At 38.9% G+C, this 17,436-nt stretch overlaps 1 protein-coding gene and 1 long non-coding RNA gene across 2 annotated transcripts in view; one reads left to right on the top strand and one right to left on the bottom strand.

The window, feature by feature from the left end:
- The window catches only part of LOC135990466 (von Willebrand factor D and EGF domain-containing protein-like), a 176,335-nt gene extending 173,356 nt beyond the window's left edge, over nucleotides 1-2,979 (top strand). Inside the window, exon 29 of the mRNA XM_065638163.1 lies at nucleotides 2,364-2,979. Coding sequence (XP_065494235.1) covers nucleotides 2,364-2,378 — 15 coding nt within the window. The 3' untranslated portion in view covers nucleotides 2,379-2,979. The remainder of the gene's footprint in view (nucleotides 1-2,363) is intronic.
- The window catches only part of LOC135990471 (uncharacterized), a 118,122-nt gene that overhangs the window by 14,541 nt on the left and 86,145 nt on the right, over nucleotides 1-17,436 (bottom strand). Inside the window, exon 3 of the long non-coding RNA XR_010606417.1 lies at nucleotides 160-247. This is a non-coding gene — a long non-coding RNA (uncharacterized LOC135990471). The remainder of the gene's footprint in view (nucleotides 1-159; nucleotides 248-17,436) is intronic.

Raw genomic sequence — 17,436 nt, 5'->3', positions numbered from 1 at the left:
TGACTTGCTTATTAGAAAGGAATGCAAGAGTAGTTAATGCTACTTAAGTAAGAAAAACGACTGTGACTTCCTCATCATATCACTGAACACCTTCGATATGCATATTTGCTCACGTATTCAGATTGTGCCCAGATAAATGCATGCAGAGATGTGTCCTACCAGGTGAACTCGCCGGCTCAGATCCGTGCTGCCCTGGAGGTCTCCATGGGTGCTCCATCCTGTCGATGACAAACGCCTGCCACTGGTCCTGTGAGGATTTAATGGTAGTGCACAGTATGAATACTTGAACATACTTTCAGTCTCAGAGAAGCTTATGAAGAAACTTATACAAGAGTTCATTCTGAACTTCTGCTCTTTCCCTGCAATAAAAAGATGCATCCTATATGTTTAAGTAGGACAGAAAAGTATTACTGATCTGGAAATCATGATGTTTTTCTTTAGCTCTTATTAGAGTTTCGTGAACACAGGAGAAACCAGTCTACTGAAAGTCTCCTCTGATATGTGTTGACTTCAGCTGACACATGCCTTTAGAACAGAGCTTTGGGGTGACTACAGACAGGTCTGTTTAACATGAATACTTAGAAGTTTCTGCTCTTTATAAAGTGCTAAATATATGCTCCAACTTCCTTCATACGTGTTGCTACCAAAAGAAAGTAGGACAGCGCCTTCGTGGCATTTTAAATTTCATAAAATGTCTTATTTTATATATAAACATACCTCTATATATCTGCATCCAAAGAAGAGCAATGAAGCTGGTGAGGGGTCTGGAGCACCAGTGTGATGGGAGCAGCTGAGGGAACTGGGGCTGTTCAGCCTGGAGAACAGGAGCTGAGGGGAGACCTGATCGCTGTCTGCAACTGCCTGAAAGGAGCTTGGAGCATGGAGGGGGTTGGTCTCTTCTCCCAAGTAACAAGACGAGAAGAAATGGCCTCAAATTGCACTAGAGGAGGTTTAGATTGGAAATTAGGAAAAAATTCTTCCTGGAAAAGGTTGTCAGGCATTGGAGCAGGCTGCCCAGGGCAGTGGTGGAGTCACCATCCCTGCAGGGGTTTCAAAGGCGTGTAGATGAGGTTCTTAGGGACGTGGGTTAGAGGTGAACTTGGCAGTGCCAGGTTAACAGTTGGACTCAATTATCTTAAGGGTCTGTTCCAATCTAAATGACTCAGTGATTATATATATTTACACACACAAATATATATACATCTAAAATCCAGACATGCATTCTAGTATAAACGTGTATCTAGATACATGGAAATATGTAATATGACACAGACATGAACATACATTTTTATTTGACCTCAATAAATATACATATATCACATCACTCTTCCAGATGTTACACATATATTTTCCTTGTAAACTCAAATCCTTACTCTAACTAAACCTGTCTAAGCCCCAGCAGGCACTTGTAGAAGTATACTCTCTTCTCATATAAAATAAATGTGCCATGTACTATTCACAAATAAACAACTGCTACCTGGATACATCACTATCAGAAACTGAGGTAAGGTATTTTAGAGTCAAACAGGGAAGTAAAATTTGGATACATGATGCTAATATCAAGGTTAACCTGTCATATCAAATACAGATACATCAAGATTAAGGAGCACCTTTCTTCTTGTCCTGAATAATAAATTTACATCAACATCTTTATGTGCTTTGTAATATAGATTTCTATAAAACTGCCCTTCAAAATGGGTTCTTAAATCTATGTGCTAGCATAAAATAAAGCTTTTCATATCATCTATTATCTTGGTTTGGGATAAAGAAAATTCACTCATGTACTTAAACCACATGATATTCATGGACAACTTCTGCTGTATGAAAATGGGATAAGTGCACTGAAACGCTTTCAGGCAAGAAACCAATAATCTCCACGCGTTATACAGAAGTGGCAGAGTGATTTTTTTTAAGGCACACCTGCTTTCGATGAAAGAAATTGAATTCCAACTCCATAACTGTCAAGCGCCACCGCAAATAATAGAGCCTAAGCCGAATCATTTCAGCAATATAGCTATTTTCCTGTTGAAGCAATGGAGCAGAAATCAGCCTTAGCTAGATGATATCACTTTATGTGCATGCTTTGGAAACAGTTCCATTCATCATTTTACTGCTTAATCCCTTTCAATAACATGTTCTTCATTCCCTGGTTAATAAAAACTTTGGTTACCTAAGTCAAAATAATGAAAAAAATGTAGATTGTGATTTTGCCATAATTACATAAAAATTCCAAAGAAAATACAGTAACTACAATAAATCATTTGAACGCTTGAGCATAATATTTCTTATATGACACCACATGCATGAGGCTGTTTCTTCTATAGTCTCTTAAGGAGCTGAATCTTCATTTCTTTTTTTTGCAGCTTCCAATAGGATGAGGATAACATAAATGCAGGACAATGAAGACGATGATTTGGATATTGATAACCTGGCACCGAGCACGTTCTTCATTTGGGAGGATATAGTTCTCTCCCTTCTCCCTCATATAATCACACAGAAGAATAAAAGAAACCCTCTTCTCATATGTCAATAAACCTACATTTATTTTCAAACCTGTCTTTGGCAAGGCTCAAATTCATGATCCATGGCTGTAGTGACACCACCACAACAACTGCTCCTGACAACAACAAGATTTTCAAATGGGACAGACCATTTTACAAAGATTTTTAGTGCTATGTTCTTCTGTTTTCGTTAAAATTTGAAGGCACAGGTAAATTTCTCCATTTCTTCATATTTATTTTAAACAGGTATGTTTACCCACAGTCCAGAGAAAAGTTAATAAATAAGACCCTGCTTCTACTGAGAAATTTCAGTGACTACCAAAGGAGAGACCTCTATGTTTAACTAACATTAGCTCCAGCCTGTGTCTTCCCACTGAGTAACTGCTAAAGCCAAATGCTTTAGTTTTCTAAATTGCTAATGTGTGAGAATTTATTTGTAGAGGTATTGATGCAATACCTGGCGAAATGCTGGCTTTTAGTTGCCTCTACACCCAAGTTCTCCTCTGTGATGACTATATGTTGCTCCTGGGCAAGTTAATGGTTGACATGCTAAGGACACACAAGGACCCATGTAGCCTTAATCCCTAGAAGCATTTTAGAAAAGTAGCTTTCTAATCATATGATAGGGGCTTGGTGAAATACTGGAAAACCTAGGTGCCCTCAGAAATTTGTGTCTTTATCTGAAAAGTCAGATTTAAAGAAATCTCCTACTGGTTCACCTACCAGTGGCCAAAAGATGAGCCGCAGGCTTTATCACGGGCAGCAGCGCTGACATGGGATGGGATGGAGCAGCAGCAGGAAAACTGAGGAGAGGAGGAAAGAGCAGGAAGAAAGGGACATGAGGAAGGAATTTTTACACTGAGGGTGGTGAGAGCCTGGCTCAGGTTGGCCAGAGAGGTGGTGGATGCCCCATCCCTGGAGACATCCCAGGCCAGGCTGGACGGGGTTCTGAGCAACCTGAGCTGGTGCAGATGTCCCTGCTCATGGCAGGGCGGGCACTGGGTGGGCTTTGAAGGGCCCTTCCAACCCAAACCATTCTATGATTCTATAATAAGGAAACCAATTATAAGTTCACTTGAAAAAAAAAAAAAAAAAAAAGAGTTTTAAACTGTCACCTTGGACACCTCTGAGGTTCAGCAAGGTGAATCCCAAATCACACTCTGGACGTTCACACTCTCCTTTCATTTGCCTCATTGGAAGATTCATGGCAACTACAGACCAAAGTCTCTGCCCTGATGGAGAACTTCTGACATTCCCTTGCTCTTCCAGAGGTAAATTAAGGGCACGATGATACAAGTAAGGATTTTTTTGATTAAACCTTCAGGGCTGCAACACTAACTAGATGTAAGATTTGATCTGACCCTTACTGTCAGTTTATAAGAATAAAAAATACTGACTGTGAGACCTTCGAATACTGCAAATTAACTGTTTAAAAAAGCTTGGAAAAACCGTCAGTACTGTAACTCACAGAAACACTCCTCCTCCCTTTCACCCAGCTCCTAATAGTAGCATTTTTCCCCATATCTAACTAATATAGCAAAATGCTTTTAAATGTAGCCAATGTTTTCCAATAAATGACTCTCTATTCTTCATTTTTGAAGTTTCATCTTTCATTTTATGTTATGAACTGCTCCAATGTAAATAGTGTCCTGAACACAAAAGATTAAAAAAATTACACTTTCCACTCCCTGCAATTTTCCTGCTAAACAAATACTTAGATGAAGGACCAGACTTCAAAAATACACGCTATATTTTCCTAATACATATTGATCTAAATCACAGTTAGTAATGTTAGTATGAAGTTAAGTTTTTAGCATTCATTTTAACAGTTCCAGGAAGACATTAATACTAAAACAGAACGTTGGCACCAGATGAACACCTACAAGATTAAATTTAGGGTGGCAATTACACCTCTTGTGAAGCACAGCCTCAATCAATAAAAAAGATTTCTATTACCTTGCCTCCATAATGTCTACAAGAGACAGTGCTAATGAACAAAACCCCTTGCCAAGACTGGATTTGAAAACCTAAACTAGCTTTCAACACCTTGCAGTTTCTTACTGTATTTCTAGAGGTGGCTGTTTGAGACAATATACATCCCTATCTTTTTTTAGACAATTAGGAAGTTATTTTCCATCATTTAGGATAGTTCGTGTGTGATTATAAAGCAGAAAAAATTGCTGATAAATAACAGGTTCCAGTATCTGATACCAAACTATAGGTAACCTACAGTTAATGTCGTTTCACAGGTCATGTCAATGTAACACTTTTCTTGAGGACGCATTTGACACTGTTCCTTTCCTCTCATCCACTTCACTGATTTTCTTCCCTTGATTGTTCAATACACTCTGCTGAAAAGTCACTAGATATGGTGATAACTAAATGCTCAGCTTGTGTTTTAAACAAGATTAATGTAAGATGAAAATTATTGTCTAGAGTTTCATGGGTGTTTTACACCTTGTTCAAAAATACTCAAATCGGACTTTTTCTTGCAAATACAATGTCTTGTTTTTCTAAATCTTGTCTTAAAAGCCACTTCTACTTGTTATTTGTCCAAAAAGACTGCAAGGAGGCAGGAGTCAGTCTTACTAATTACACTCTACCAAAAAATATACCAGTTCTGCATAGTTACTTGAAGCTGTAAATTATTTAGTTGTAACTTCTGATTGTCATTTTGACTTCCAAAACTCTTTGTTTGCTGAAGACTTATTTCAAAATCCTATTAAAACCCCAAATAAATTGGGTATAATAAATCATGATCTGTCGTTATGGAAATAGCAAACAGAACCATTAGGCAGAAGGGGGAGTGTTTGCGGTTTTTTTGCTTAATGCAAACATTTTAAGAGCACAATCACAGCCAGATTTAATAATCCATGGCTTATAATATTAGTTCATGTTTAAACATTAAGGTCTTGGCTGTATTCTTTTTGAATTTTCATTGGGTTTTTGTTGTTTTCATGAGAAAAGGCAATACTAACACCTTTTCTGCCTAGAAAGGAGGAGACATAAGTAAGGAGGAGCTAATTTTTATGCCCACTCTATCATTATTAACCTTTGCCGAAAAGATGGAGCAGGTTAGATGCTTCATTGCACATGTGTATGTATGCACATATTTGTGTGCGTCTCCATAGTACATTAGCTGAAAACCTCCTGGAAATTGCTATGAAGCAAAAAAAATGCTTGTAATGGAAAAACAGCCATGCTATTCCATATTCTAGCAGGAAAAATACCATTTTCTTTTCATTTAAAAAGGTTTTTTTTCTCTCATGTTAGGAAGTGCAATGTAAGTTGAAAGAAGTCCATGCACTTCCTGCAGAACGAGAAGATAAAACGTCTTAATTCCTTTTTAGAATGAGCAGAACTTTGCTCCAGAAGTGCAGCACTTTCATTCCTTGGTTTTTCCATAAATAAGTGCAGCAGCAGCTCAACAGCACAAGCCACTAATCCTGTCCTAGGGAGGCCACCCATAGGGCAGAGAGGCGTGAGATGGTCTCTTACACGCATTTAACGCTCAACCTTCCTGCCAGAAAACCCTGTTCCACGCAGGTCATTGAAAAAACAGCAGATGATGGATTGAAACGAGTATATTTTGGGGTTTGATTCAAGCTGATGGCACATTGAGAGGGTTTGCCAACCTGTATATCACATCCCAAATGGAAAAGGCTTTGCAATACTCCATATACATAAATAAACACACATAGAATTATGCATACAATTATTTTCACTTTAAATTATTAAACTACAAAAGCTGTAGAGCATTACATGCTCTGTGGGCCTAATACTACATCTTTATGCTCAATTAATTTTCTAACATTAATATCAGTTGGAGAAGGAGCAGGATGTACCAGAATATACATGGTATGCATAGCAATATGTACCTGTAAGATTATTGTTCATACTTTGGCAGACTAATTCATATTCAGGAGCTCTGGGCAGGAGCTGCCACATCCAAAATTAACGTTCATCATTCAGAACAAGTTTTCATCGTGCCTGAGAAGAGGAGTTCTGGATCGGTCCCTGGGCATTTGCAAGGCAGGTTTGGAAAGGAAAAAAAGGCTCTGCCTTACAGGACACAGACGGACTCCTCAAGTCAGACACAAACCGTCTCTGAGTCACTGGCAACTCAGTTCCAAATTAGACTTGTTATCTGAGCTCTTCAGAGTTCAAAGAATATCTTCCTTCTCCCTCCTCCATGTCGCAGTCAGTTCTGTTATGACCCTCCCATACGATAGATAGCCCAACAGCTCCCCAAACCCTGCAGCTCACCTGGCTTGGAGAAGCTCCTCTATTAAAACTGATCAAAAACCAGAAACTGCTTCCAAGGTAAAACCCTAACTAGACAAGTTCCCAGTCTGAACCAGAAAGAACTTTAATCCTAATGATCATAGTTTTGTCAAAAGTTTTTGTACTAACTTTACTCTCAAATTTTTACTCCTCCATCATGATAGTGTTCCCATAGGGACCAGCCAATTTCCCAGCAGATTTCTTTGACATCTGGTTAAGACTTTTTTTTCCCCCTATTTAGAAGTAATTTTGATCTGGACATGTAACTTGCTGGCATATGTACTGTAACAGGATGATGGGAGTAACTTGTGATAAGTTTTCTGAGAGAATACGGAGGCTTTTAATCAGTTTGCCTTTGAGCCATGGGAAGAAAAAAACATAGTCCTGGTCTGCTCCGAAGTCTCCCCGCTTTTTCCTTTCATTTTTTCCCTGTAGCAGCTTTCAACATGCATTACCCATGACTGATTTATGAGATTGTTAGTGCTGTCAATGTCCGTGTCAGGTATAAGACAGATTTGTCATGAGGGTGTAGCAAAACTAGATTACCCTATTCAAAAGCTGCATGCCTTCCCTTTACTCTGTGCCAAGCTTCTGATAGTCAACCGTTTGTTACTAACAGGGATATCTCAGAAAAAGAAGATCCAAGCCTTTGCGATCATCGAGCCTGTTATTTCGCATTTTAACTAACTCTGGGATACCAAAAAACATTTCAATGGGCACAAAATGAAGCAGCCTATCTGTGTAATACCAGGAGCCACTATCAACCTAATACGGCCATTTGCCCTTTAATACAGACACCCTTTCAAAAATCTTTCTCCTGCTATTAAAAGACTTCTAAAAGCTTATGCCCTTATAAACCGAGTGATCATTTTCCCCTCAACAGCTATGACCAGACATCTCTTTACAAGACGAAACTATTGAAGACTGGAGGTTCATGAAGGCAAGCGACATGAAGAAACAGCAGAGACTTTCTGCAGGAGATAAAAATGACTGAAGCACCATTCACATACAAAATTAAATTCAAATTTGGCTTCATTCTCTTTCTTCACACAAAACAAGATCTGGTTTTGCAACTTCTACTTGGAAACATCTGAGAAGAAAGATATGAGTCAAGACACAAGCAATGAGCTAAACAGAATTGTTTTATAGACAGTAGCTAGAAAGATCAAGATGGAAAACCATTGGTTATTGAAATTATGCAGGTTCAGGCTATTGAAAATAAAACAATGTAGTAAATTGGGTGGCATTTGAACAAGGCCAAAGCGTAGAGATTAATACTGACATAAGGATATATAGACATTATAAAGTAAGCCCAGAACATTGATTTCCCTTTCCTTAAAAAAGTGGAATAGGAGGAAAGGAATGAATCCAAAATAAAGAAAAGAAAGCCAGGCTCAGGATCAAGGCAGCAAAAGCTGGGAGTGAGTTTTAAGTTCTGTGGGGGGAAAAAACAAACCAAAACCAAACCAAAACCAAAACCACGAAACCCACACACAATAATAATAATAATAATTAAAAAACCCACACGACAACAACAAAAACCAGAACTCTGAGCAAGGTTAGAGCAGCAGTAGAAAGGAGCTGAGGGACAGTGGCAGGATCTAAGTTAGCAGATATTATAATAGAGACTGCCTGGATTTTAAAAAAGAAAGAAAGATAAAGGGAATTCATATCAAATAATAGGAAATTATTATGGACCTACAAAGTGGATTACAGTCTAGAGCAGAAAACGTTTACGCGTGAACAGAAATCTCTTTAAAAGTTTAAAACATTGATCATGAAGGGGCTGCACATATGCTGATCTTAAACTGAGGGGTTCTATCAGTGGAAATGCTTATAAAATCTGTATAATCACAGTACCTGTTGTGTCCTTAAATAATCGAGAGAATCAAACTCAAACCCAATGAATTAACTTGATATAATTAATCTGTAGACACTAAACACATGGGTCTGCAGGACGGACACAAATCCACTGTTCAAGTCTTTACTTTTGGAAATGTTACTGCTTAGGCGAAGAGAACTGCACTTGTATAAACAAGGTTTCAGCACAAAAATAAACTACTAACTGAAAAGGGCCTCAAGGGAAATGTTAAATTGTTCTTCCACCTCAAACATTCCTGAAACTATTCACACAGCGGAATGTATGGAATAAGGAAAATGGATTTTTTACTGAGCTGGGACAGACCAGTCATCACAACAGAAAGTGACAAGATTTAAACAGGGACTTGAACCCAAGTTTTCAAAGTCCAAGTCCTGAGCTGCATATTAACGAACACGCAGTTTCTAACAACCTATATACAAGAACTGGACAAAGGAAACACACCTGTGAATTTAAGAAATTAAGATGCAAGAAGGCGAGCGACCTTCCACAGGTCTGACAAGACGCTTCTGCCAGATTCAACCAGCTGACTCTGCCAATGGCCATGAGCTGAGATCCTCCAGGAGACCACGGAGGAGGCAGATGGGGAGGTCTCCATGGCCTGAATGGGCAGATGGAAGAGAAATGGTTTCCAGTCAGGTCAAGAGGAGAGCAGAGGCAGCAGCAGCTGTGCTTACACAGCTTTCTGGAACTTCTGGCTTTCCTAGCAGCCAGTTCTACCAATTCAGACCGTGCCTATTCCAACACAACCTTAGGGCCAAGAGCTGAATACAAAATCCTGAAGTCCCAGACCAATGCTCTTATAATAACGCCATCTTTCTTTTCTAAAGACATATTTTAGTTTGGTCTTGCTATATTAAAAAAAAAAAAAAAAAAGACCCTACTACATCAAATAAGTGATGTTGAACACTACCCAAAAGACTTAACTCTTTCAAAGCCTACATGGCTGTGTTAAGGTCACAGGACATCACAAGGCCACACTGCCACCATTTAGTCCACAGTTCAGCTGAAATAAACTCCAGAAAGCAAGGCTCAAGCTATTTTAAACCCATTTTAATACTTCAGTTGCAGTATAAGAACCTAAACACACTTTTCCACTCATCGCAGTTAATAAGTAATCTGAGAACTAATAAATTTTCCATAGATGTGTGAGAAATTGTCCCTATGCTTGAAGGGAAGAGTTTTGTGCCAGCAGCCTGGCACTGTGAACCACTTCTAAGGTTTGTGTAGTACTTTCTGTCCATGAAAATAAATCTTAATTTGCAATTTTAATACTGTATACTGACAACTACTGTACTGTGATTTGTTACTACTTGAGAGTTCTGGGGAGTGTTTTGCCCAGATGCTGTGGGCTAAGTCCTGTCCTTGGGTGCGAGGGCACAGCAAATGCACCTGTGTATTTGAGGGTTAAACTGAGATGAAGGAGAAAAGGCCACATGAGATACCGAGTTCCACTTTGGATCATTTCATGCTTGGATTTGTAGTCAGTAGCTTTAAACTTTCCTAGTTAAGAGAGAGCACCTGCAATACACTCAATTTTATGCAAGTTAGGTGTGCTCACAGATTTGTAGTACGCTGCTGAAGTAGCTCCTATCTGAGCAAATGTGTGCTGAATTACTAACAGAAATGGGGAAAAACATAAAACAACAGCAAAACAAATTAAGCAGGAGTTCAGAAAGCTTTCTGGTTAATTTTGAGCTCAAGCTTTCTCAAGATGAAGCAGCCTTACAGCCCTTATCCACAGAAAGGACGGCGCCTGAAGCAGAATCCCCTCTGACTGCACAGCTGCAGGGAAGCCTGAGCTGTGTCTGCCCCACCAAAGCCAGGCCCAAAATACAACACTTACAGCTCCTTGCTTTACTACAGCTGCCTATAGCCCCTTCACAGGCTTTTCAACACCTCCTTATCTACGCTGGAGTTTAAGTTACAGATGCTCTTGCCCATATATCCCATAACCAAGGGGTATCGCGTCAAGCAAACATTCCACGTCCAGACCTAAAACCCACCTGAATTCCCTCCTTGGGAATAGTTCCCAGAGAGGGAAGATGCAGGTTACAGAACTATTCTGTATAGCAACTCAAGAGCTAAAGTAACAAGCAAGGGAACCCTCATAAAAGAGAGAATTTCTCTGATTTCAAAAGCTTATATTCTTTATAAAGCCACAGAATTGAAGTTTGGAGAAAATAAGAACCTGTCACTGAGTTCTAGGCTGTGGATTTATCAGTCTGTAATAGCAAATGAAAAACTTTAAATTATTTGCATATTAGAAAGATGTCTGTTCGGCACTGAGATTTGAAGCCAGCACTCAGTGCATTTTTGTTGAAAAGTATAGTGTCACTATTGAATATACCATACAAACTAAGCAGAGATTACATCACATTAGCAAAATTACAGCAAGAATTATCAAAGACAAAAGTTAAAACATTATTAAATAATACACTTCCATTAAAAATTACAAAATGATTGTTTACTTCTCTTTGGTAGAAGTAACTACTGGAGAACACAAATCCATCTGGATATTTTCTGGGCGCAATGCTCTTACTTTTTAATTAGTAGTTTATAGGTAAAACAAAGTACAACTCAAAGAGATGCAATCAGATCAAGCCCGGCCTTTAAATTTTCCAAAAATCAGTTTAATATTTCTGTATGTTTTACCCTTATTTTATAAAATCCCCAACAAGACAATAGAAATATATAAACTTTATCTTTCTAATTGTGTAAACAATATCTAGTGAAGAAAATATGCCAGCTCAGAGCACCAAAACTTGGAATGGACTTGGATCAAAATATATAGGGGGAAAAAAAAAATGTGCTTATATAATCCATCTTCAAAATGAGAGAGAAGAAATAAATTTTCCAGACAATATGAGATTTCAAAATGAAAATCCTATATGGTATATGGGTAAAATCACTCATTTCCTATTTTTGTAATATTTTTATTTTCACTAAATACATCTCCATTTCTCTCTCTTCCCTTTTACACACTGTTCACATCAGTAGAGAATAAATAAAATCCTGGTTTTGAGCTGAAGAAGTGATTAACAGTTAAAACTGGGGTTTACCAATCCTTCATAACCAAGTGGGGAATTATACCAGAAAAGTGCTTCAGCTAGCACCAGCCTTTCTTGCTCGTTTGAACATCTCCCGCATCTCTTCTTTGGGCTCTGTTTCTCCCCGCTCTCGTTCCACATTGCTGCTCACTCTCACCACTCTCCTCTGCACTTCTGCAATGGTCAAGACCTTTCTCGAGGGCCAGTTTCCCTGTCTGAGTGCGGGGAAAAAGCCGAGGCCTTTAGATGCCAGGCAAAATCAGTACCAACGCAATGCTTTTCTTTATACATCCCCAAATGCTTTTTGACTTCTATAACAGGACACTACGGACTCGTGTTTTGCCTGTGATCCACTATAATTCTCTATATGGTTTTTACAGAAGTGCCATCTACCCATCTTGGTACTCAGGCTGCCAATTATTCCTGCTGAGTGTGGCATGTTGTACTTTCCATGGTGGAACAGCATTGGATTTTGTCAGACAACTGCTCCAATTTACTAAACTCGCTTTGAATCCGAACCCTACCTTCCAGTTTACCCGCAGCCCTATGCAGCTGTGCGTTACCTCCACATTTCCTAGATCTCTGCTCTACTATCCCAGTTTCTAGCAAAAACAGGCTGTCACCAAACACAGGACAGACCCACTGGAGTCTCACTAGCAAAATATGTCCATACAGACACTGTGAACCATCAGTAACTCCTCAAATTTTCTTCTTCCTCTGCCCACAGTAAATGCACCTGGGCCAGGTTTCCTCAGTTTACTTATGAAAAAAAGTTCTGACACAGTTGGAAAAGACAATGAAGACACACAGCGCTTTCTACAGAAAAGGATTAGTCTGACATGATTTTTTCTTAATCAATTCATGCTATTATCCATTTCCTTGTTAGTAACCAGGCTACACACATATAGAGACAAAATCCTCTATCATCCACCTGCTTGTCCTTTTTCCCTTTCTTTCTCTAAGCAGATTCAATTGCAAATCAAAGCCCTGGAGCCAGATGATATTCTTTGCTCCTTATCTTTGATTTCAAAATGGAAGTATGATGGATATTCTGATAGAAATGAGAATGGACACAATCGTCCATAATAATACTGTGTTCTTGAATAACTTAAGGCACTAGTTCAGCTTCACTCTTTCAGCAACACGAAACATTATTTATTGGCTGTTAAATAAAAATATGGCAGTTTTCCACGACAAATTCATCTTTGTTTTGAAACATATGTTATCAGTGCTCAGAAGGGAACTGTAAGTATAGATTTTAAAAATAGCCTTGCAAAAACATCATCTCTGAAAAACTGAAAGCGAAGCTGCCAGAGTGCAGTTTGATACCATATTTTTGATAATGTCTGGCGATGTCATAGCAGCACATTTTCCATATTTCCAACATCATTTCTGACACACAATTGAACACGGATGGTGGGTGCTGGAGGAAAGGCCGCACTCCAACCACAGCACAGGCCTTGAAATCCCAGCATTTTTAATCCTCCAGACACCATAACAGAGGTCAAATACCATTTACAGTGTTTAATATTTTATTTTTAGGAAGACCGATAACATTACAGCTCATTGGATATTTATGAAGAGACTGAGTAATCTCATTTTCATGGGTAGCAGGCGCAGTGGACAGAAACATTCACGCAAAACCCAGCTGCTGATGAGCTGCATTGGGAGTTTTTTGCTATCCTACCCAAAATTTTGAAAACTGTCAAGCAATATTTTGAGCCAAGTAGCCTGTTTCCTTGATGTTCCCTTATAGCAGAAGGAATTTAAGTATTCAGGTATTTAAGTGTTTATTTCTGTTTAGTGCTATAAGTGACTTTCAGATAACGGGACCAGACTCCTGTCTGCCCAATGACAGGATGAGGGGCAACGGGCACAGACTGAAACACAGGAGGTTCCATCTGAATATGAGGAGAAACTTCTTTCCTTTGAGGTGCCAGAGCCCTGGACCAGGCTGCCCAGAGAGGTTGTGGAGTCTCCTTCTCTGGAGACATTCAAACCCGCCTGGACACCTTCCTGTGTGATCTGCTCTGGTGAACCTGCTTTAGCAGGTGGGTTGGACTGGATGATCTCCAGAGGTCCCTTCCAAACCCCAACCAGTCTGTGATTCTGTGATATCAAGGGAACAGACACAAGCAGGGAGCACAGTAATTCAGGTTCATTAAGTCATTGCATCACAACTTAATTTAGCTGTAGGACGTTATTTTCCATGGAAAATCTGGTTTTTGCTAACACAGCTCTACAGGACGTCTAATCAGAAATGTGTGGCACCCTTAGGGGGAGCAGACAGAGGAGCACCTCACTGCACCCCACAGGCTTCAGTTGCTGGGATCAGGGTTTGCAAGAGGAGAAACGTGTATGGATGGGTTTGTCTCCAGCTTCCAAAAATGCTGGAACCTCAAAAGCTCCCGGGACAGGGTTGCAGGAGCTGGAAGAGCAAACTGCACCTGCCGAGGGTTGGGATGTGGGATGGCCCATCGCACCATGTGAGAGCACCGCTCAGACCCCTCTTCGCAGCAGGAATAACCTCAGGAGTTATTTTGTCCCAGGTTTGTCTGGAATGGCCAACGCTGTGTCCCCAAAGCCACTCACGGGGCTGCAGGTAACGTAACCACTTCTGCAATGCCAACAGGAGAATCAGGATTGCAAGTGCAATAGTGCCTAACAACACCCACTGAGACAATCCTCACAGTTTGTGTTTCACCTAAAAACAGGCCACTTACCGTTTAAAAGTTTCTATGACAGGCTGTCAGTGCCAGATAACGCCAGACTGATGCTTATCTTTTAAACCTCAACAATACCCTCATAAATGGAGTGACATGAGCTTTAGTAACAAAAATTGCGCTTTTCCATAGGATCCCTGCTTCAACTGGTGCCTGTATGAGTATGGACATAGTCCGCCATAAATCTGGCGTTTCTTACCTCTGAGAACAGAGCAGATTTCCACTTCTACACTCCGGTGCATTCCCTGATTAAATTCTGATAGCTAAAAAAAACGGTACTAACTCTGCCTATGAGATGAGAAAAGATTGTGGAAATAACCTCTGCTGGAGAGACTGGGGGATGAGAGCGAGATGTAGATAAAGTAAATAAGGAAGAGGTGAGGAACACGACAAACTCCAGCGCTTGCAGACTTCACTTAAAAATATATAAATAAAACATGGAGTTATGATAATCAGAACAGAGTAATAAAGTATTATCTGCTAATCTTTTGAATTTTAAGTGCAGCTGTTGGATTCACACAAGCAGGGCTTGCTGCCTTTTAGCATCCCTTAGAGACCTTCCGCTGTCTTGACTACTTTCTATCACATTATATCACAAGTACGGTTTTCCAATTAGTTGAGGTACTTGATGGAAGTTTTTCCCCTTAAAATATAATTTTTACAAGCAAGAACAGCTTTAAAAGTGAGGCGGCGCTTTACTACATGGATACTTCACTCTCATTAACTGAACATCTATTACATTATGTGAAAGAAAACAGCTAGACATAGATTGATAAAAAAATGTATTGAGTTTAATTTCTAGAGCTATGGTACTTAAAATCTGGTTATTTTATAATAACTGGACAAGCTTATTATTTTAAAAGTAAAATTATTTTGATTGTAGATACTACTGTCACTCTTAACACGGTAGAACAACGTTCAGTATTCATCTCGCATGACGTGCACGTCACAATAATGAATAATTGTTCAATTTACTGATGATGTTCACTTTAAAACACTTCCTCTTCTTTCTAAGTGTTTTAATCCAGGTTGTGCAATCTAGTTTACAGTTTTTATCATTAATAAATGCGAAGCGGATATGTAACAAACCACTGTTTTCATCTTTAAAAGCAAGAATTTAACAACAAGAAAAGTGGTCTAAATATCTGATATTTCAGGTGGTGGCCTACCAAAAAGTATTATTGTTTATTTTTTCTCATAATTTATTTCAAAGGAATGAAAAACTGTTATGGTATTTCTAATTCTACTTCAGGTGGCATTTACAAATATAGTGAGATAATAGATTATTACAGCAGTTAGCACACTTGAAGGAAAGAGCTACCAATAAACCTTGAGTTCATTTTAGCTTAGTGTGATTTTATGTCTAATACAACCTATTAACAGAAAAAAAAAAAATATTATCGCTGAGCTGTAAAATTCACTCCCCCTTCAAAACTTCTTCACCTGGAAGTTGGCATCTGGCATCAACGCTAAAATAAAATATTATAAGACAGTAATAGGCTGAAATAGTGCAAAGTCTGTGTAATAAATCTTACTGTTAGCACAAAGTATTATAGAGTTTTAACCTCTTAAGACAGGAAGAGGCAGGAGAAAAAAAGCTATAGGTTTATTCCTCTAAAATTTCCCATCTTCGTGAACATTATCTTAGCTCCACTGGTCTGCAGCAAACTGAAGTCTGCAACTTCACAAAGCTGCAATAAAATGCATAATGTTCAATTTCTCCCTTTATGAAACTCTCTGTCCATTATCATTTAGGACTTACATATATCACTCCAGTCTGAAACTATGTATTTAACACAGGACATACACGCATTAAACACAGGTACAGACTTCTGACAAACAATTTCGGGAAAAATGTGTTAAAAGCATCGTGAAATCTGCTAGTATCTCCATTATTAATACACGCCACAGCTACGAGCTGCATGCCTATTTATTCCTGCCTCTCAGATTTTACTATAATTGTTCTGACCTCAGATAAATATATAAACAACGGTAACTAAACTCTATGTAGGTTGTTTTATTTTGTTATGAAATCTAAGGCTTTTCTAAAGATAGACTATGAAAATACACCATAGCTACTGCACTTTAAAAAAATAGTGTAGCTTATGACACATTCTCCAGCCATTCTGGGGAAAACAGTAACAATTATGAACAAGCCCCTTAAAGTTATAAATGGATTTTCCATAAAACGTCATATCTTTCCAGTTACTATATTAATTTTCATCTTACTGCCTCCACTAACTTTACCAATAGCATATTTGGGCCTTCTTACGCAACAAGCTAAGTAATATTCCATCTAGCTGAATATTTTTGAGCGATCAGGCTCCAGGTTCAGCAGAAGGAGGAAGGCAACCGTTGCAAAATAGTCTTTTAAGTCTGATGTATTCTTGCACTTGGCCTTCTATAAAGAGATTTTTATGCAGTAGTAATCTGCTGATAACATCTTCCTTGCACCAAGGTACAGAAAGTGGTCAGTCTATTGACATGTAAGTCAATAAGTTGTTCTCCAACAGGTGGTTTGGTTGGATTTAGTTTGGGGTTTGTTTTGGTTTTGGGGTTTTTTTTGGTTTTGTCCTTGGTTTTGCTTTTGGTTTTGTGTGTGTGTGTAAAGGTTTGTTTTGTATTGTTTTGTTTGGTTTTTTCTTGCTGGTTTTGGTTTGGTTTTTTTCTTTGTGGGGTGTTTTTGTTTGGTTGTGGGGTTTTTTTGTTTTTTTCTGGTTTGGTTTGTGGGTTTTGTTTGTTTTGGTTTTTTAAGATTAGTATCCGATTTGACTTCTTCCACTTCCCAATATACATAGTTGGGTCTCATTTACCGTAGGAGGGAACAGAACACTTTAGGAATAAGTTAACAGTATATATCACCGTGGAAGACCCTGCCAGTCTCCCATTTCCAGAAGGCTGACTCTGACTATGTTAGGACTGTGTGAGACTGAGTTTAAGACTAGAGGAGAGAAAACATCCATTTTAATCCTAAATCTGCCACAAATTTACCATGGACC

This window comes from Caloenas nicobarica, chromosome 6, assembly GCF_036013445.1.
Source record: "Caloenas nicobarica isolate bCalNic1 chromosome 6, bCalNic1.hap1, whole genome shotgun sequence".
NCBI lineage: Eukaryota > Metazoa > Chordata > Aves > Columbiformes > Columbidae > Caloenas > Caloenas nicobarica.
This window is presented reverse-complemented; position numbering and strand designations above follow the sequence as displayed.